A 20,902-nucleotide genomic window follows, 5' to 3' on the forward strand; every position below is an offset into this window, starting at 1 on the left:
ATTGTTTGAACGTCCTGTGGTGATTGGTGACAGGCTCTCTCTGTTACGCTGCCTCGGTTCAGAGCGCTTGGAGGCGCCGCGCGATGGAGCACTTCTCCGCGCTCTTCGGGTCCCCCCAGTCCGACCCCTCGCCAGGCGGCGGCGGTGGCGGCTCCTCGGGCTTCGGGAAGCCCCCTTCGCAAGCAGGACCGGGACCCCCACCTCCTCCCGTACCCGAGGACGGAGCCCGAAAAGGGGGCTGCGGAGGAGGCGGGGCCTTCTATCTGCTGCGTGAGCTGCCAGGTAACAGCCAATCAGAGCAGAAGGTGGGCGGGGTGAGCGAGCCATGGGAAGTAGCGGAAGCGGGGCCTTTGAGTGATGGTTGGACTGACCAGACATAAAGGAGCAGCGTCTAGAGTGACGTTTAAATCGACCAATTGGGCTCACGCTTAGTTTTTATTTTTTTGAGGGGGGCGGGGGGGCTGAGTAGCCCCCGTCGTTGCTCGTTATAACTTTTAAAATTGCTAGAATTGTAAACACCCCCCACTGTATTTGTGACGAGTCTGTTTACTGTGGGCCCCTCGTGACAGCTGTGCGGGGGCTCCTTCGTTCTAACCCGGCCTCAGACCCGCCTGGGTGCCTCGTAGGTGCCCCTCTTGGTTCTGTATTAACATGCGGACCCCCCGGCGCCTCTGAAGCCGTGGGGGGGGGGGGGATCACTCACCCCTCAGTGCTAGCTCTTTGGGGGATGGGGGGACCCCCAACAAGCTGACCTCCCTGGGGACCCCACAACTTACTCACGACCTCAGTGCTAGGCCTCTGGAGTGATGTGGGGGCTACTGGGGGACCCCACAACGAGCTGACCTCACGACCTCAGTGCTAGGCCTCTGGAGTGATGTGGGGGCTCCTGGGGGACCCCACAACGAGCTGACCTCCCCGGAGACCTCACCACCTCCGTGCTAGGCCTCTGGAGTAATGTGGGGGCTCCTGGGAGACCCCAGAACCTGCTAACCCACTAGTCCGCTCAGTACTAGCCCTCTGGGGTGATATGTTTGGGGGGTGGGGGAGGCTCCTCGGTGGACACTACCAAGTCAAGTCAAAAAATTTATATAGCGCGCTACATACCCAGAGGGTCTCAAGGCGCTTGAAGAGGGGTGGGGAATTACTTATCAAATATCCACGTTTTAAGTTGCTTTCTGAATGCTAGGTGGTTCTGAGTAAGGCGAAGGTGAGTGGGAAGAGAGTTCCAAGTTTTAGCTGCCAGGTAGGAGAAGGATCTACCTCCCATGGTGGATTTGTTGATGCGAGGTACAGTGGCAAGGGCTTGGTTGTTTGATCGTAGCTGGCGGGAGGGGGTGTAGAAGGACAGTCGTGTGTTGAGGCATTCGGGTCCGATTTCGTAGAGTGCTTTGTGTGCGTGGGTTAGGAGCCGGAAAGTGATCCTCTTATTGACGGGGAGCCAGTGAAGGTTCTTCAGGTGACCAGAGATATGTTCTTTACGCTGGATGTCTAATATGAGCCTGGCTGAGGCGTTCTGGATTCGTTGGAGTTTTTTCCGAAGTTTAGCGGTAGTACCGGCGTAGAGGGTGTTTCCGTAGTCCAGACGGCTCGTGACCAGAGCGTGGGTGACCGTTTTCCTGGTTTCGGTGGGGATCCAACAAAATGTTTTTTTGAGCATGCGAAGAATGTTGAAGCAGGATGAAGAGACGGCGGTGACTTGTCTGTACATCGAAAGTGAGGAATCCAGGATGACGCCCAGGTTCCGTGCGTGGTCCGTCGGGATGGGTGCTTTTCCAAGGGCTTCTGGCCACCAAGAGTTGTCCCAGGCAGAGGGGGAGGTGCCTAAGATAAGGACTTCTGTTTTATCTGAGTTCAGTTTCAGACGGCTGTGTTTCATCCATTCAGCTACTTCTTTCATTCCTTCGTGTAGGTTAGTTTTGGCGGTGCTAGGGTCATTGGTGAGTGATCGGATCAGTTGAGTGTCATCGGCGTAGGAGATGATGTTGAGGTTGTGTTGGCGTGCGATGGCCGCGAGGGGGCTCATGTATACGTTGAAAAGGGTGGGACTGAGTGAGGACCCTTGGGGTACGCCGCAGATGACTTCAGTGGCCTCTGAGATGAATGGTGGGAGGCGGACTCTCTGGGTTCTTCCGGTGAGGAACGAGTTGATCCATTCCAGTGCTTTTCCTTGTATTCCGATGTTTCTGAGGCGCTGTAGAAGGGTGCTATGGCAGACTGTGTCGAAGGCTGCGGAGAGGTCAAGGAGGATGAGGGCGACTGTGTCTCCATTGTCCAGGAGAGTTCGAATGTCGTCTGTTGCTGCAATGAGGGCAGTTTCAGTGCTGTGCTTGGCTCGGAAGCCGGATTGTGAGGGGTCGAGGGATTTGTTAGTTTCGAGGAAGGCGGCGAGCTGGTTGTTGACCGCTTTCTCGATGACTTTGATCGGGAATGGAAGGAGCGAGATGGGGCGGTAGTTTTTGAGTTCGGTGGGGTCAGCTGTGGGTTTCTTCAGGAGGGCGCTGAGTTCGGCATGTTTCCAGCTTTCCGGGAAGGTTGCGGAGTCGAGGGAGCAGTTGATGACGTCTCGGAGGTGCGGTGCTATGATGGAGTCTGCTTTGTTAAAGATGTGGTGAGGGCATGGGTCTGTGGGAGATCCTGAGTGGATAGAGTTCATCAGACGGATGGTGTCCTCAGTGGAGATTGGCTTCCAGTTATTGAGGGTGTTCAAGGGAGGTGGGGGTCCTGCAGGGGGATGGGTGGGTAGGTCTTCGGATTGGTTGTCGAAGCTGTTGTGGATGTCTACAATTTTGTTGTGGAAGAATGAGGCTAGGGAGTCGCAGAGGGCTTGAGAGGGGGTGATGTCGTTGGAGTTGGCCGAGGGATTGGTAAATTCCTTGACGATGTTGAATAATTCCTTGCTGTTGTGGGCGTTGTTATCTAGTCGGTCCTTGAAAGCGGCTTTCTTGGCATTTCGGATCAGTTGGTGGTGTATGCGGGTGGCGTTTTTGAAGGCGTCCTTGGTGCTGGTGGTTGGGTCTTTTTTCCAGGCCTTCTCAAGGGAGCGGCAGAGTTTCTTGGATTTCTTAAGATCATCGTTGAACCAGGAGGCCTTCTTGCTGCCAAGTTTGATTAGTCGTTTTTTCAGTGGTGCTAGGATGTCGGCGCTGTTGGATAACCATAGGGTGAGGTTGGTGGCGGCTTGGTCGGGGTTTGAGGAGTGGGCTGGGGGGTTTTGAAGAAGCGATGAGGAGATCTGATCTATTTCTATTTCTATTTCTATTTAAAATTATTTGTACAGCGCACGTACACCTGCGGTTTCTTGGCGCTAGTAACTGAGAGAGGTCAGAGGAGAAGTCCCGGGCTAGACAAAAGAAGAGGGACTGGGGAATTATTTAAAGGATTTATCGAAAAGATATGTCTTGAGTTGTTTTCGAAATAACAGATATGAGGTGGAGGCTCTGAGATCTGCAGGCAGGGAGTTCCAAAGCGTCGGGGCGAGGGTCGCAAACTTCGAGCCTCCCCATTTCTTTCTTCGGAACCGTGGGACAGTGAGAAAGGATTGAGAAGATGACCTAAGTTCCCTAGATGGAACATAGGGACTGATCTCTGAGGAGATGAAAGCTGGCGCCGTGCCCAGTCGTGCTTGGAAGGTGATAGATGCAAGCTTAAACTGGACACGGGCCCAGACGGGAAGCCAATGTAAAGCTTTCAAGAGAGGAGTGGTATGAGAGGATTTAGGGAGTTTGAACACCAGGCGTGCCGCCTGGTTCTGGATCTGCTGCAAACGCCGAAGACTATATGCAGGGATACCTGCATATAGGGCGTTGCCATAATCCAGGCGGGATACGACCATGGCAAGGGTGATAAGTTTTAGTGCATCAAAGGAAAAGAAACGGGACACCTTACGAATGGTGCGAAGAGCCAAGAAGGAAGAGGAAACCACAGAACTCACCTGGGAGTGAAGGGTAAGTTGTGAGTTGAGCTTGATGCCAAGGGTTTTAACCGAGGTGGAGGGAACGGGTGGGGCACCAAGGGAAGGGGGCCAGAAAATGGGGGACCAGGGGCTGGATGAACCACCCGTCAACACCAGTTCGGTCTTATCTGGGTTGAGCTTAAGATGGTTGTGGTTCATCCAGTCTCGGATATGCATCATGACGGTTTGAAAGTTGGAGATGGAATCGGGGGAGGAGGAAAGGTTAAACACAAGCTGGAGGTCATCCGCATAATTGAATACGGTGACCTCCATTTGTTGCAATGAAAAGATAAGAGGGGAGATGTAAAGATTGAATAAGAGGGGGGAAAGGGAGGAACCTTGGGGAACCCCGCACTGAACGTCACGGAAGTCTGCGGTGAAGTCACCCAGGCGGACAGCCTGGGTGCGGTCCCTCAGGAAGGAGGATAACCAAACCAGCACGGTACCCCCGATCCCCGCCGCCCTGACACGGGAAAGTAAGATGGAATGATCCACCGTGTCAAAGGCGGCTGAGAGGTCGAGGAGAACCAGGGCCTGAGGTTGGTTGGTGTCCATTCCCTCCCTGAGGTTATCAAGGACCGAAAGCACAACAGACTCCGTGGAGTGTGCGGGGCGGAACCCGGCCTGGCGGGGGGCAAGGGCCCCGTTCTTCTCCACGAAAGAACTCAGAGCGTAGGTGACGTGACGCTCGAGTACTTTCGCCAGGAAAGGTAGGAGAGAGATGGGGCGGAAATTGGCTGGGATAGAGGGATCGGCACCGGGTTTTTTTAGAATAGGGACTATAACAGCAGATTTAAGTGAGCTGGGTACCACACCCTGGGATAAGGAACTGTTAAGGAGGTGGAGAGGGGGATCTGAGCAGTTAGAGAAGATGTGACGGAGGATATGAGCCGGGCAGGGATCTAAAGGAGACCCTGATTTGACGAGTGGGATTATAGCGTTTATTGATTCCTTGGTTAGAGGTGGAAGGGTGGTGAGATGGTCCTTGGGAGGAGGACACTGAGGGTCCACAAAGGTAGGGGAAGGCAAGGGAATATTGGTTTTAATGGTTTCGATTTTTTGAATAAAGAAATTATTTAGGGAGTGACAAAGTTCCAGTGAAGGGGTGGGTTTGAGAGAGGTTCGGTCCGAGAGAGCTAGATTGTGAACAATCGAAAAAATTTCCTTCGATTTGCTTTCGGCTGCGAGGATTTTGGAGGAAAAGTAGGTGGTTTTTGCCTCAAGGATGTTTTTCTTATATAGAGTCAGGATGTTTATAAACTCTAGGCGTAAGGAGGGACAGTAGTTTTTCCTCCAGGCCCGCTCAGCACGCCGTACCGCCAATTTAGTGGCTTTAAGATCTTGATTAAACCACTGGTTGGCGTCTTTCTCTCGTTTGGTTGAGACCCGCTTTAGAGGAGCAATGGTGTTACAGCCTGCCGAAAGCCATTGATCAATGGCAGTGACCTGAGAGCAGGTAGATAGATCTTGGAGGAGGGGGGCGGAGGAAGTGAGTGTGGAGGATAGACTGTCAAGGTCTACTCGGCCCCATGCTCGGACCCAGGTGTTTTTGGGGAGCGAGGGTTTGATCGGGGGGTGAATAGGGAGAGAGAAGGAGATCAGGTGATGATCGGACCAGGTGCAGGGTGAGATTGAAAGGGATTCAACGGGGCAGTTAGAGGACCAGATCTGGTCAAGAGTATGACCTTTGACATGGGTGGGAGAGTGAATGTGAGAGATAAAGTTGAGGGAGAGGAGAGTGTCTGAGAACTCCTTGGAGGATGGGCATTCGGCTTGGTCAGAAGGCCAGAAATTAAAATCACCCAAAAGTAAAATAGAGGAGTTGTTAACTGTGATAGTGGCCATAACATCCAAGAAATCTGGGAGGAACAAAAGGGGAGATTGGGGAGGACGATAGATCAGAATACAGGTAAGAGGGGGCGTGGTGGAGGTGGTACGAATAGCTAAAAACTCAGTAGTAGCGATATCAGGAAAAGACAGGGACTGAAAGGGGAGGTCGGTTCGAGCGATGACCGCCACCCCACCTCCGGCTTTACCATTGGGCCGGTCGGCCCGGATGGCGTAATATGAAGCTGGTAAGGTGGCCAATAAGGTGGGGAGGGAGTCGTCACGGAACCAAGTTTCTGTTAAAAAGAGAAGGTCGGGGGCATGGAGATCCAGTAGGACCGACAGTTCATGGGCGTGGGCAACTGCAGACCTAGTGTTTAGATAGATAGCCGTGAAGGACCTAGGAGCCGCTGGAGCTGTGCCACCGCTGGAGGGAATCGGGGGCTCAGGTTGAGGGTAAGGTGTAATCAGAGGGACAGGAGGGGTTAAGCCAAGAGACGAAATGTGGGAGCGGGTGGAAGCAGATAGCGGCCATGGGCCCCGCAGGCGGCGCAGTTGGGCAGGAGAATAGGTGGTAGCGCGCGCAGCATAACATGCCCCTTGCCCCGGCCGGTCGCGGACGAGCGCAGACGAGCTTGCCTTAAGCGCGCCTTCGGCGCGCAATCGTCGCGCCCGCTGCGCTCGTCCGCTGCGCTTCCTGCCGAGGCACATTATTTATATTGATTGGTTGGGGCGTTGGAGGGGGCGTGGCCAACCGAGGTGGGCGTGTCTCGTGGCTCGCCTCGCCGTCAGGAATGGCGCCCAAGATGTAAATAAGCGTTGCAGCGCGAGGCGCGCTGTTCAGAGAAGCAAGGGTCAGGTAGGTTTTAAAAGTACAAAGTATTACACAAGTTTTAAAAAGGTGTCTTTCGCTCTCCCGGCTTCCGCCTCAGGAGACTCTGTCAGTGTCGCGCTTAGAGAGCTGCGCGCACTATTTATAGTATAGGTGAGGGGGCGTGGCCAACCGAGGTGGGCGTGTCTCGTGGCTCGCCTCGCCGTCAGGAATGGCGCCCAAGATGTAAATAAGCGTTGCAGCGCGAGGCGCGCTGTTCAGAGAAGCAAGGGTCAGGTAGGTTTTAAAAGTACAAAGTATTACACAAGTTTTAAAAAGGTGTCTTTCGCTCTCCCGGCTTCCGCCTCAGGAGACTCTGTCAGTGTCGCGCTTAGAGAGCTGCGCGCACTATTTATAGTATAGGTGAGGGGGCGTGGCCAACCGAGGTGGGCGTGTCTCGTGGCTCGCCTCGCCGTCAGGAATGGCGCCCAAGATGTAAATAAGCGTTGCAGCGCGAGGCGCGCTGTTCAGAGAAGCAAGGGTCAGGTAGGTTTTAAAAGTACAAAGTATTACACAAGTTTTAAAAAGGTGTCTTTCGCTCTCCCGGCTTCCGCCTCAGGAGACTCTGTCAGTGTCGCGCTTAGAGAGCTGCGCGCACTATTTATAGTATAGGTGAGGGGGCGTGGCCAACCGAGGTGGGCGTGTCTCGTGGCTCGCCTCGCCGTCAGGAATGGCGCCCAAGATGTAAATAAGCGTTGCAGCGCGAGGCGCGCTGTTCAGAGAAGCAAGGGTCAGGTAGGTTTTAAAAGTACAAAGTATTACACAAGTTTTAAAAAGGTGTCTTTCGCTCTCCCGGCTTCCGCCTCAGGAGACTCTGTCAGTGACCATCTGATCGATGGTGATTTTGTTCCAGTTTCTTTGCAGAGTTGGTTGGGGGTGGTTGTTGTTGGGTTTGGGCTTGTTGTAGGTAAAGTGAACGCAGCTGTGGTCAGTCCAAAGGAGAGCCGTGGTGTGGCTGAAGGAGACATGATTGCTGGAGGTGAAGATAGGGTCGAGTGTGTGACCTGCGATGTGGGTGGGGGAAGTGACCAGTTGTTTAAGTCCGAGATTGGCTAGGTTGTCCAAAAGGGTGGTGGAGTTGCGGTCGTTGTTCTTTTCAAGGTGAAAGTTGAGGTCTCCCAGAAGGATGTAATCTTTGGAGGGGAGCGCGTGTGGAGTGATGAAGTCCGTGATGTCCTCGCTAAATTGTGCGCGGGGTCCTGGAGGTCTGTAAAGGAGGGTGCCTTTGAGTGTGGTCTTGGGGTCGATGTGGATCTGGAAGTGAAGGTGTTCAGTGTTAGCGAGATTGACGTCTGAGCTGGTTGAGATGTGGATGGATTTCTTATGGACGATAGCGATTCCTCCTCCTGTGTGGCCGGTACGGTCCTTGCGTATGATCTTATAATCTTCCGGGTGGCAGTGGTGATGTCTGGGGCAGAAGAGGCGTTCATCCATGTTTCTGTTAGGAAGGCGACGTCCGGAGAGATGGTGTCTAGTAGATTCCATAGGTCAATGGCGTGCCTGTGGACCGATCGGGTGTTGAGCAAGATGCATTGTAGGTGGTTGGGGTCGGATATCTGTGGTGTGATCGTAGCGGAGTTGTTGTCGGTGCCGTCGAATTTGCAGGAGTTGCATGAGAAAGGTCCGTGGGTTTGTCCAGGAGCGGCTTGGACGCAGTTGGGGGAGCGGCCGGGGTTAAGGGCTAGGAGGGTGGTGGCATCGTAGGTAATGCGGGAGGGGTGGGCATGACGAGGGCCAGGGGGTATGGCGCGTTCCAGGCGCGGACGGGCGTAGACGGGCTTACCTTTGGCGCACCTTCGGCGCGGATTGGGCGCGGTTGCTGTGCGCCCTGGGTCATCACAAGGATCGGAACCCGCTAGTAACCTGAGTGCTAACAATCTGGGATGATGGCCCCTCTCCCACAACTAGCTGACCTCAAAGGCGGACCCCACAGTTACCTGACCCACCTATAACTTCAGTGATAACCCATTTGCGGTGGTGGGGGCTCCCCTGGGGACCCCACAACTAGCTGACCCACTAGTAACTTTAGTGTTAGCCCTCTAATAGGGAAGGGGCTCCACAGGGGATACCACAATTAACTGACCACCCTGTGGACCCCATAATTCGCTGACCCACTAGTAACCTCAGCGTTAGCCCTCTGGGGTGATAGAGGGGCTCCCATTAGTGCTAGCTCTCCGGGGCACTCCGTTATATTAATGTACAATACTAGTATATTGTCATGATACTGTCTTTTCCTTACCCGCTCTCCTTTGTTTGTAACTTACTCGCCCTTAGAACATTAGTGATTGAACGTTCATAGTATGCTAATTGGGCTGGTATTTGTGGGGATGTAAAACAAAAATGAGAACGACCGCAGTGGTTAACTAAACCGAACAATCAGCACCTCTGTTGTAGTTTGCACAAGAGTCTATCCAAACATGTCTAGGTGTGTTCTATGTCAACACTGTGCCATCTCCAGTGTCACTCAGTGCAGCGAGGAAAACTTCCTCAATACACTTCAAATTATAACAATACGAAGACAGAGCAGAACACCAATGGTAATCACTGATCAACAAAAGTCAGTAGTATTTTTCTAATTATCAAAGTGCAATATCAACAAAAACAATCATAATGATAGGAGCATTAAAATGCTGGATAATATCTTGCAGTGTTGACACTTAGTTGTCGTAAGATAACAGCCAGCACGTGTTTCGTCGTAGACCGACTTTCTCAAGGCTGTTGATGAAGTAAAGTACCACAGTTTATGGTAGTTTTAGGTGACAAAACGAAAAAGCATTTTGTATGGCTACATCTTATCAATGATTCAAATTAATGTATCTCAATCATATTCCTGCATAGCAGGAACAGATCCATGAGTGCTCCAGTAGAACAAAGGGTGCCCAAAAAAATTCGGAGGAAGAAACAATGGTAAGACCAAAAGCCGTTGATCACCCAAGCCAATCAACAATTTGTGATTAAAGTAAAGAAAAAAAACTAAAGAAGTAGGAGTGAATACTAGTAATCATCACAGAGAACTCCACCTGCATATCACATCTCTGTGTTACTAAATGATCTCAATCCATAACCAAGTGAAGAGAAAGTGTCTGAAGAACCTAAGAAGCAAGAAATTAAACCTAACAGGGAGTAAAATATAGTCAAAGAATACCTTCCAATTTAGATCAGAGAATCCTGAAATCCAACAGGATTAGAAACTCGAACGACTTTTGTTGGTCAGTGATTACCATTGGTGGTGTGCTCTGTCTACGTATTGTTATAATTTGTGGGGATGTATTTGAGTGGAGACATGTAAAGTGTCACACCCCTCGCACCGTCATTTGAATTGGCTTGTCGGTCGTCATTTATTCACTGCAACACAAATGTTTGGTAGCACAGACATGCTGTCTGCGGCTGCCAAACCTTTAATGTTATGCTATTAAACTTCTATTGCACCTCGCTGGCGTATCCTGAGGCAATGTGCCCCTCATCTTGATGTGACAGGCGCCAGCACAACTGTGTGCCTCTCTAGATCCGCCATAGTATAGCACCAATAGAAGCAGTCCATTTTGACTGCTGGCCACATCTCTTCTCAATGAGAATCACATTTTAAGTTTTGCCTGCACAGCGCTTGCATAATCTCTTGTATTAAAAAAAAAAGATCTTAAAAGGGGCTATAACGCGCCTAATACTTACCATTCGTTGATTCCAACGTTGCTCTAATTGACATGCTTCTGATTGGCTAGCATGTCATCTGCACATCATCCACTTTCACTTTCTGCTCTGGTTTGCCGTCCATACCTAGTTTGGAGCTTGCACCAAGTACTCCTCCTTCTCTTTCTCCTTGGAGCCTGGGCGGCTCATGCGCTGCTGTGAGGCATGCAGTAGTAGAGTATGGCTTTGAAGCCCTGCCCACTCTCTGCCCATATTTGTCATTGGCTTGTGTCATTGTCCTTCGTGAAATGCTGGCTTCTTATTTCTTGTCCCTCCTTAGTACCGCCTTGTCTTCATTTGTAACCTCCCATGAGGACTGACCTTTTACTTGGGTTCTTACACTGAATGTCTTATTTAGTCTGTAAGTACTATTTTCTTTAATGAGCCTCTTTCTGCAGGAGGGTCTCTCCTGCACAATTGTGACCACCTCTGATCATATGTGCTTTCTTTACTTACCGCAGGTTGAAGGATTCCCGTCCGATTCATTTGCCAGTGCTACATCTCTGCAGCACACGCTTCATGGACGTGGGACGCTTCGCTTTAAGCGCAGCTAGTAAAATGTAATCAACTCTGTCTTACCGCCTGCAATGCAGTAGGTCTTGCATGTGCGAGAGTTTAGCTTATTGGCATTGTAAATTACAATGCCTTTTTTTTAAATTTTAAAAACCAAAATCTAAATAGGCATTATCATTTACAATGCCAATAGCTCAAACTCGAGTACTCGAGACACAGAAACTTTATCACTCTGCTGCACACTGAAACGCCGCCCGTGATTTTAAAACTCTGCTCTGGCACCTGTTTGTTTTTAGGAACGTATCAGTCGTTCTAAGGGACGTCTGATTTTTAGTTGTTATAACTCTGTGGGATCGCCTGATATAGCGGGCTTGTGAATTTTTTAACCACATCGCTGCTACAGGAATTTTCCTGCTGTGCTGCTTCTTTACGAACAGGGTGTGGTCGTGACGGAACCATTCCGTCATCAGCACAGCTCAACCGTGACTGATGACGGAATGGTTCCGTCACCAGCATCGAAGGGGTTAAACTGCTCCTTGCACATTTACTTTTCTGCTTTGCTTGCACATTAAAATTGAATTTCATCACTCATCATTTGGGTGAGCCTCACGCTGTCTCGGCTCCCGACCGCCATCTTGGGTGAGGGACCAGGGACTCCTAGACGCTTCCAAGACGCCATCTTGGTTAGCGCACTAGTGTTGCAGGGATTCCTGCCAATCACTATTTAAAGACCCGGAATGCAAGCGAGGAGGCGCGCCAGAGGCAAGCCCGTCTGCGCCCGTCCGCGCCATGACGGGCCTAGGGGCCAGTACCCCTACTCAACTCCATATCTATCCTGGTGCGACCCTTCTGGCCCTAAGAACTGGCGACGAGGTGCTAGATAGCACTACGCTAGCCAGGCTACGAGAAGAGTCACTGGATCCTGGAAGAAGGTGGAGGCTGAACCTCTGGTTTCTACGCTTCTCTCTACCCCATCCCCAAATATGAGTGAGGGAAACCTAGACCAACAAACTACAGCATTAATGTCTTGGCTTCAGGCTGTTGTTGACACTCTAGCCCCTGAACGGATAGAGGGGACCAGAGCGAAAGGAAAAGGAGCCCCCTGATTCGATGTCTCCCTAAGAGAGAAAAAACAAGCTCTGCGCCAAGCAGAGAGAAGGTGGAGACTCAACTATAGCCTGGCAGAGTCCGAAACCTACAAGGCACTTCTGTCTAAATATAAGACTGATATCCCTTTGAGGAAGGCAGCCTTTTATGAGGACAGAATCTGCCGTGCTGGGAATAAGCAAAGGGAGATTTTCTCCATCCTGAGGGAACTAACGCAGATGGAAGGTCAAGTCCCTAGAAATGATCGCCCGGACTGTGACACCTTCCAGAAGTTCTTTCTTCAGAAAGTGCAGGATATCATCATGGAGATTACAAGAATTCCGACCGACCTCATGTCACTAGATCTACCCAATCCCCATGACTTGGCCTGGAATCTGAACAGTATTCCACGTTTTGATGAAGGGAGTTTGGCGGCAATTGCTCACCAAATCAAATCAAGCTCCAGTGTGGACCCTTTTCCTCCGAGAATATTCCAAATGGCCTTGCCAGGTTTGGAAAGGCAGTTGCTGAATCTATTGAATGAGTCACTCGATTCAGGCTACCTGCCAGTGAATATGAAAGAAGCCAGGGTTATCCCCCTCCTGAAAAAAGCAGGAGCGGATATCAAGGCTTTAAAAAACTATAGGCCCATCTCTCAACTCCCGTTTATAGCAAAGATCTTGGAAAAGCAGGTCTTGAATACTCTGGCCTGCTACTTGGCGGAACATGGTCTACTCCACCCTAGAGAGGCAGGCTTCCGATCACAACACACCACTGAGCTGGTGATGGCCACGGTTGTTGACGATCTGAGAATCGGGGCTGATAATGCCAACTCCGGGAAGAGTAGTCAAAAGCTTAGGATTAAAAATTGATGCAGACCTGTCCATGGCCCCTCAAGTCTCTGCGGTGGTAGGCAACTCGGGAAACTTGTACCTATCCTCTCTGTCCCTACACTGCAATCCATTGTGTCCGCCACGGTTATTTCCCGGCTGGACTATGGTAATGCCCTCTATTTAGGTCTGCCACGGAAACTCTTTAGGAAATTCAAGTTTAACATTTGTATAGCGCACTACTCACCCAGAGGGTCTCAAGGCGCTTGAGGGGGGTGGGGGGGGGGGTAATTTACTTATCGAATATCCACGTTTTTAGTTGTTTTCTGAAGGAGAGGTGGTTCTGTGTAAGGCGGAGGTGGGTGGGCAGAGAATTCCAGGTTTTGGCCGCTAAGTAGGAGAAGGATCTTCCCCCCCATGGTCGATCTATGGATGCGTGGGATTACGGCGAGGGCTTGATTGGACGATCGAAGTTGGCGGGTGGGGGTGTAAAAGGACCGGCGCGTGTTGAGGCATTCGGGTCCTAGGTCGTAGAGGGCTTTGTGTGCGTGGGTGAGGAGACGTAACGTTATTCTCTTGTTGACGGGGAGCCAGTGGAGGTAAATGTAAATGTATTGGCATTTATATAGCGCACTACTTACCCATAGGGTCCCAAGGCGCTTCGACCGCTGCGAAACCCTTCCTGGCTTCCCTGAGAGATGGTCCCTTAATGGGTATCTCCAGGGTGAGACCAGGCATCCCCGGCGGTCTGGTGGGGCCGTTAGTGAAGATGAGGCAAGCTAATGCCCAGAGTTGCCGAGTGTGATCGCTGATCAGAGTGGGCACCGAGGCGAGAGAATTATTGAGTCCGCTGACCCTGGTCCAGAAACCTGCCGCGCCGGGAATCGAACCCTGGTCCCGGGCCGTCCTCTGCTCTCGGGTCTGCCGCCTCTAACCAGTGAGCCACACTACTTCACTCGGGTGGCCGGAAATGCGAGCTTGGCGAGGGATGTCTAGTATGAGTCTGGCTGAGGCGTTTTGGATGCGTTGGAGTTTTTTCTGTAGTTTGGCTGTGGTTCCGGCATAAAGGGTGTTTCCGTAGTCTAGTCGGCTTGTGACCAGTGCGTGGGTGACCGTCTTTCTAGTTTCGGTGGGGATCCAACTGAAGATTTTTTTGAGCACGCGTAGGATGTTGAAGCATGATGATGAGACGGCGTTGGCTTGTCTGGTCATCGAGAGGGAGGAGTCCAGGATGAAGCCCAGGTTACGTGCGTGGTGCGTGGGTATGGGTGCGTTTCCCAGGGCCGGTGGCCACCATGAGTCGTCCCAGGCGGAGGGGGATGAACCTAAGATGAGAACTTCCGTTTGTCCGAGTTCAGTTTTAAACGGCTGTTATTCATCCACTCGGCTACTTCTTTCATCCCTTCGTGTTGGTTAGTTTTTGCGGTGTTTGGGTCTTTGGTGAGGGAGAGGATCAGCTGGGTGTCGTCTGCGTAGGAGATGATTTTGAGTTTGTGTTGGCGCGCGATGGATGCGAGGGGACTTATGTATACGTTGAAGAGGGTGGAACTGAGTGGTGATCCTTGTGGTACGCCGCAGATGACATCGGTGGCCTCTGATCTAAAAGGAGGGAGGCGGACTCTCTGGGTTCTTCCGTCGAGGAACGAGATGATCCAGTCCAATGCTCTTCCTTGTATTCCGACGTTGCTGAGGCGTTGTATAAGGGTGCTATGACAGACTGTGTCGAAGGCTGTGGAGAGGTCAAGTAGGATGAGGGCAGCTGTTTCTCCGTTGTGCAGTAGTGTTCGAATGTCGTCTGTTGCTGCGATGAGGGCGGTCTCGGTGCTGTGTTTGGCTCGGAAGCCGGACTGTGAAGGGTCGAGGGATTTGTTGGATTCGAGGAAGGCTGACTGTTGACGGCTTTCTCAATGACTTTGGCAGGGAATGGGAGGAGCGAGATGGGGCGGTAGTTTTTAAGTTCAGTGGGGTCTCCTGTGGGTTTCTTCAAAAGGGCGCTGAGTTCGGCATGTTTCCAGCTTTCCGGGAAGGTAGCAGAGTTGAGGGAGCAGTTGATGACGTCTCGGAGATGGGGTGCGATGATGGAGTCTGCTTTGTTGAAAATGTGGTGGGGACAAGGATTGGTTGGCGATCCTGAGTGGATGGAGTTCATCAGGCGGATGGTGTCTTCAGTGGTGATTGGGTTCCAGGCGCAAAGGTTGTTGGAGGGGGGTTTTAGTTCGGAGGTGGGTGGGGTGGACTGGTCTCCGGACTGGTTTTCAAAGCTGTTATGTATGTCAGCGATTTTGTTGTGGAAGAATGAGGCTAGGGAGTCGCAGAGGTTTTGGGAGGGAGTGATGTCGTTGGTGCCGGCGGTGGAGTTAGTAAATTCTTTGACGATGTTGAATAGTTCCTTGCTGTTGTGGGCGTTGTTGTCGAGTCGATCCTTGAATGCTGATTTCTTGGTGGATCGGATTAGTTGGTGGCGTTCTTGAAGGTGGCCAGGTTGTCAGTGGTTGGGTTTTTTCTCCAGGCTTTCTCGAGGGTGCGACAGAACTTCTTGGATTTCTTAAGGTCATCGTTGAACCAGGGGGCTTTTTTGCTACCTTGCTTTATTTGATGTTTTATCAAGGGTGCTAATTCGTCAGCGCTATGGGTGATCCATTGTGTGAGGTTGGTGGCTGCAAGGTTTGGCTTCGATGATTTTATAGGAGGGTTTTGGTGAAGCGATGTGAAGAGTTGGTCGGTGGTAATTTTGTTCCAGTTTCTGCGGGGAATTGGTTGTGGGTCGTAGTCTTTTTGTAGTTGAAGTGAACGCAGCTGTGGTCTGTCCAATGGAGAGCTGTGGTGTGATTGAAGGAGATGTGCTTGCTAGAAGTGAAGATTGGGTTGAGTGTGTGTCCGGCGTAGTGGGTGGGGGTTTTTACTAGTTGTTTGAGTCAGAGATTGGCGAGGTTGTCCAGAAGGGTGGTGGTGTTGCTGTCGTTGTTCTTTTCCAAGTGGAAGTTAAGGTCTCCCAGTAGAATGTAGTCCTCGGAGGGGAGGGCGTGTGGGCTGATGAAGTCAGTGATGTCTTCGCTGAATTGTGTGCGGGGTCCTGGTGGCCTGTAGATGAGGGTGCCTCTGAGTGTGGTCTTGGGTCGGTGTGGATCTGGAAGTGAAGGTGTTCGGCGGCTGCAAGGTGATCGTCGGAACTGGTCGTGATGCGGATGGTATTCTTATGGGCAATGGCGATGCCTCCTCCTGTTTGGTTGATGCGGTCCTTTCGGATAATTTTGTATCCGGCCGGGATGGCTATGGCGATGTCGCGCGTTGATGAGGCGTTCATCCAGGTTTCTGTAAGAAAGGCGATGTGGTGTCTAGTAGGTTCCAAAGTTCAATGGCGTGATTGTGGACCCAGCGGGTGTTGAGTAGGATGCACTTCAGGTGGTTAGTGTTGGAGCTCTGTTTGGAGTTTATGGATTTGGTGTGGGTCCTGATGCAGTCGAACTAGCAGGAGTGGCAGGTGAAGGGTCCATGGGTATGTCCTGGGGCGGCTTGGTAGCAGTTTGGTGTTCGGCCGGGGTTAAGGACTGAGAGGGATGCGGCGTCATACTTTATGCGGGTGGAGTGGAATTTGCGGGGGCCAGGGGGTCTGGCGCTGGGCGCGGTCCAGGCGCGGACGGGCGTAGACAGGCTTACCTTTGGCGCACCTTCGGCGTGCATGGGGCACGTCCGCTGCGCGCCAGCTGTTATGACATAAGTGGATGGGGGGGGCGGAGCGAGGGAGGAGCAGCTGGGAGGCGGGAGCGGGGTGGAGAGGACGGGCTCCGAGGCACAACAAACAAAATGGATGGCAGCAAAAGCAAAACCGAAACAGGCTGGGGGCACAAAGTGGGATCACGCTGTGGGCAGTGGCACCGGCACAACAAGGCAACAATAATTAAATTGCGGCTAGGCAAAGGGGGAGGGAGGCGGGGTGAGAGGGCAGCCCACAGGTGTTTGCGCCCAATCTCAGCCAGCAGGTCACACCCACAAGCTAGATATGAAATTATACCAGGGGAAGCGATAATGCCCCCTCTGAAGATATGCAGTCTTTGAACGCCCCCCATCCCAGTCATCTCCAGAACTGTAAAGGGTGCAGCAGAGGTTCTGAAAGTGTCTTGCACCTGGTAGAAGTGCGCTACACAGATGTATGTAACACAACAAGGGACCCATTTACTTGCAGTTAATCCAAGTGTAAGCTGTTTGCGCAGTAGGTGTTTTTCCGCTACATGTAGCCCGGCTCCAGCCCTCGTGGCCCAATGCTGGACACCTTTGGTGTGGATCCTGGAATAATTGTGGTTTGACTGTGAGCTACAGGTAGACTTATACACGGTCGACACATCATTGGAACAGGATGACATGTCTCATGATTTTTAATAAGGGTTTAGAAGGCATATCTGTTTTTTACAGCAGAAGTGATCTGTGGGGTGCGCTCATGTGACCTCGATCTAGCTAGTGATGAATAATGTTGAATGAGCAGCCGGCAAGGGAGAGGAAATCTAGGGCAAGTCTGGTTTTGAAATGGTACCTACATTGGGAAACTCATTGGAAGAGGCTACTATCAGGGGTCGAGTCGGGGTCCCACGCGGGTGGACGGCGTCCCCCCAGTTAATTTACCGGGAGCTCAATAACTGGAGCAAACGGAGCTACACATTCGCTCTTTTTGGCCTCTCTGGGGCGAGATCAGAGCAAATTCAGAACGCTGCTCTGATGCAATCGCATCCAAGGGGTGAGCAAGGGGAGGCAATGAGTCCGATGGTGCAAGCCACCTTTCATGACGTCGCTTCCTGTTGTGACGTCAGCGTCCACATTTTTATAAAGGTTCCTGAAGAAAAAGGAGCCAAACTCTGATTGTTTATAACCTGAAACCATTTCCAAGCAGACCGCTGTGCACCATCACAACTGACGTTAATTGGAGCCTCGGCTCGGTTGCCTTCATAAAATGCACCTACCTCGAGACTCAATTGGCCATAGTTTGTGTCTACATATCCGCCTACCAACAAATGTCAGTGCACACTTGACCACCAGGCACCACCAGCCTTCAGAGCACGATTCCAGACACACACACCACCAGCTGTGCATGCTTTGCCACCAGGCGCACACACCACCAGCCGTCAGTGCACGCTTTCAACAGGCACACAAACAGCACCAGCCGCCAGTGCACGCTTTCACCAGGCATACAAACCACCGGCTGTCAGTGCACACTCACCAGGCACACACACCACCAGCCATCAGGGCACAATTTCTACAGGCACACACACCACCTGCCGTCAGTGCGCGCTTTCACCAGGCACACACCACCAGCCGTCAGTGCACACTCACCAGGCACACACACCACCAGCCGTCAGTGCATGCTTCCACCACACACACACACACACACACACACACACACACACACACACACACCACCAGATGTCAGTGCACGCTTTCACCAGGCGCACACACCACCAGCTGTTAGTGCACGCTTTCGCCAGGCACACACCACCAGCCGTCATTGCATGCTTTCACCAGGCACAGTGCACGCTTTCACCAGGCACACACACACCACCAGCCAATAGTGCACGCTTTCACCAGGCACACACACACCACCAGCCAATAGTGCACGCTTTCACCAGGCACACACACCACCAGCCGTCAGTGCACGCTTCCACCAGGCACACACACCTCCAGCCATCCGGGCACAATTCCTACAGGTACACACACCACCAGCCATCAGTGCGCACATCAATTGTTAACGCATCCACAATTAACTATTGTAGCAATCGCAGTATGGCGCATTTTACTTTTAAACATATTCATCTAAAGCGCAGCATGTCACCATTGCTACAAATACACATTTTTTTGGCCTACAATTGATAGACTTTTGTTGCAATTGGTGTTGCAATATTTAGCAATGCGAATAGCTCAAACTTAATTAATGCGAGACCTATTGCATTGCAAATGCTTGTTTAAGGAATGTCCTCTCTCTGTATCATGTGCTGTTATCCCATTATTTAAAGAGCTGTAACCTTTGGGTTTTCATGCTGTATGGTATCTTCAGCATCCAGGCATTCTTGAAGGCCGGAACTGTCCTTAATGCCATGGTCTCATACTGGAATTACTCCCACCCATTCATTGTTCTTGGGTTCCTCTCTTTGGTGAGCTGGTTTAACTCCTTGGAAGATTGGGGCTGTGGTTGTCATGACTCACTCTTTTTTATGGACTTGTGGGTGGTTGCCCATCCCATCCCATCCTCTCCAGCAGCCATGGAGTCAAAATTGCAGCAAGTCTGCACTAATTCTTCCATTGCATTATGGTAGATGTAGTTCCTAGTATGTTGGTACTTACTAGTTGTATAGTGTTTGTCATCACTGTCGCTGCAGTCAGTGTTTGTACTTCTGAATACCTGTTTCTAGGGTTCTGGACACTTTTCAGAAGGAAGTAGGTTTGGGGTGCTTGAAATGCTGGGGGCTAGTGGGGGAAACGTCCTTTGGGACAAAGCCGGAATCACGCTGTGTCAACACAGTGCCGACAATAGAACAAGCGCGGCATTAGCATGCATTCGTTCAGCACACAAGTTGTAACAACTACTTCCTTTTAGGGGGACTCAATGGTGGAATGGTGTTTGATTTAAAGTCGAGAGTGTTCGTTTCTGTATCCTTCATTCTGCTGCTACATGTGCCTGTGCATGTTGGGTTTCGCCAACATTCACCACCAACATTCACCACACTGTATAAAAGTCCAAAACAAAGAAAGGAAATAAAAAGATACATGAATTGTTGCTGAAATTGGCCTTAGACGAGAACTGCACCCATGCAGCTTGCTTGGTGCTAGACTTGCTCCTTGGCTGCCACAAAGAAACAGCGTTTCTTTTCTAAGTGACTTTGTCTACCACTTTTGGATTATTGTATTCGGACTACTGAGGGAAACTTGTTCCTAACATGTACAGCGCCTGAAAGCGTTTAGTGTTTGTCATCCCCAGGAGGTCTGCTGAGAGAGTCCATAGCGCCAAGGGAGCCACTCACAGTTGCGGTCTGGTATGGCACCCCCTTGCCAAAGCACTCCCTCTCCCCTTTTTGGGGAAGGATCCAGTATGTAAGCCTTGGAGTCTGAGACCCCTCTGATAGTGTCCACTGTGTATAGGTAGCCTCTCGCATCAGAGATGGGGTAATGATACCACTTCCCCTGGGATCACAGCTTTGACTCGTCTACCGGTTTGTGTCCCCGCCACCCTCCCCCTCTTCTCTCCATGCTCTGTCACTCACCCTCCCCTCCTGTTTCCCTCCTTGATTCTGTCTACTTCCCCTGCTTCTACCCCCTCGCCTGAATCTCTCCCCTTGCCTGCTGTTTCCCTTACATATGTCCTTTTTGTTTGTCTCGCCCTTACATGTAACTATGTTGCTAGGCTCTAGTAACTGTGTAACCTGCAAGTATGGTATGATACTCATGTAGAGCGCTCTCATACCTCCGGGTCTAGCCAGCGCTATATAAAACCTTTTAAAATAAATAAATTGTGCCTTGTAGTTTATTTGCCTGTGATTAAGAGCCCCCTACTTCTTTGAAGACATCGCATTTGCTGGAAGTTGAGTTGGATGTTTGTTTTCTGTGCTGTTCAATAGCTGAATATCTAACCCCTACCACATCCTACAGTGAGCCTAGACTGCTTGACTTAGCTACCCCTCAAGAGTCCAGAAGTAATAGTGAGTAACTTGGTAGTACGATTGGAGTTAAATGGTATTGGTGGTCCTTGGGCAGGAGTGATAAAAAGTTTCCCACCCAGGATGCTGCACAGTAACCATTCGCTACCTTAAGATCCCTCAAAAACATCTTGCAGGTTAGCACAGAAAGTGAGTGGACAGAAGTGTGTGCGGGCCATCTACAGCACTTATTTCAATAAAAGTGCCAGGACTGTGCGCACATGCGCTCTCTGACAGGCTATCCCTGGTCAGTGACTGGACTGTGCGCACATGCGCTCTCTGACAGGCTATCCCTGGTCAGTGCCTGGACTGTGCGCTCTGACGGACTACTCCTAATATAGCAGGGCGCTCTCACTGCACAGAAAAGAGAGCACCCTGAGCCCCACACCAGGGTTCCCAAGTTGAGGCATCTCACCCGACAACTGCAGTTTGACCGTCAGTGGATCATTAGGGTTTGTAT

The 20,902-nt window shown here is 51.2% G+C and overlaps 1 protein-coding gene across 1 annotated transcript in view; it reads left to right on the plus strand.

The window, feature by feature from the left end:
* Positions 1 to 7: 7 nt before the first annotated feature.
* MED19 (mediator complex subunit 19) overlaps positions 8 to 20,902 on the plus strand; it is a 32,543-nt gene continuing 11,648 nt past the window's right edge. Inside the window, exon 1 of the mRNA XM_086953379.1 lies at positions 8 to 282. Within this exon, the coding sequence (XP_086809505.1) occupies positions 84 to 282 (199 nt within the window). The 5' untranslated portion in view covers positions 8 to 83. The remainder of the gene's footprint in view (positions 283 to 20,902) is intronic.

This window comes from Lissotriton vulgaris, chromosome 1_2 (assembly GCF_964263255.1).
Source record: "Lissotriton vulgaris chromosome 1_2, aLisVul1.2, whole genome shotgun sequence".
Taxonomy (NCBI): Eukaryota; Metazoa; Chordata; class Amphibia; order Caudata; family Salamandridae; genus Lissotriton; species Lissotriton vulgaris.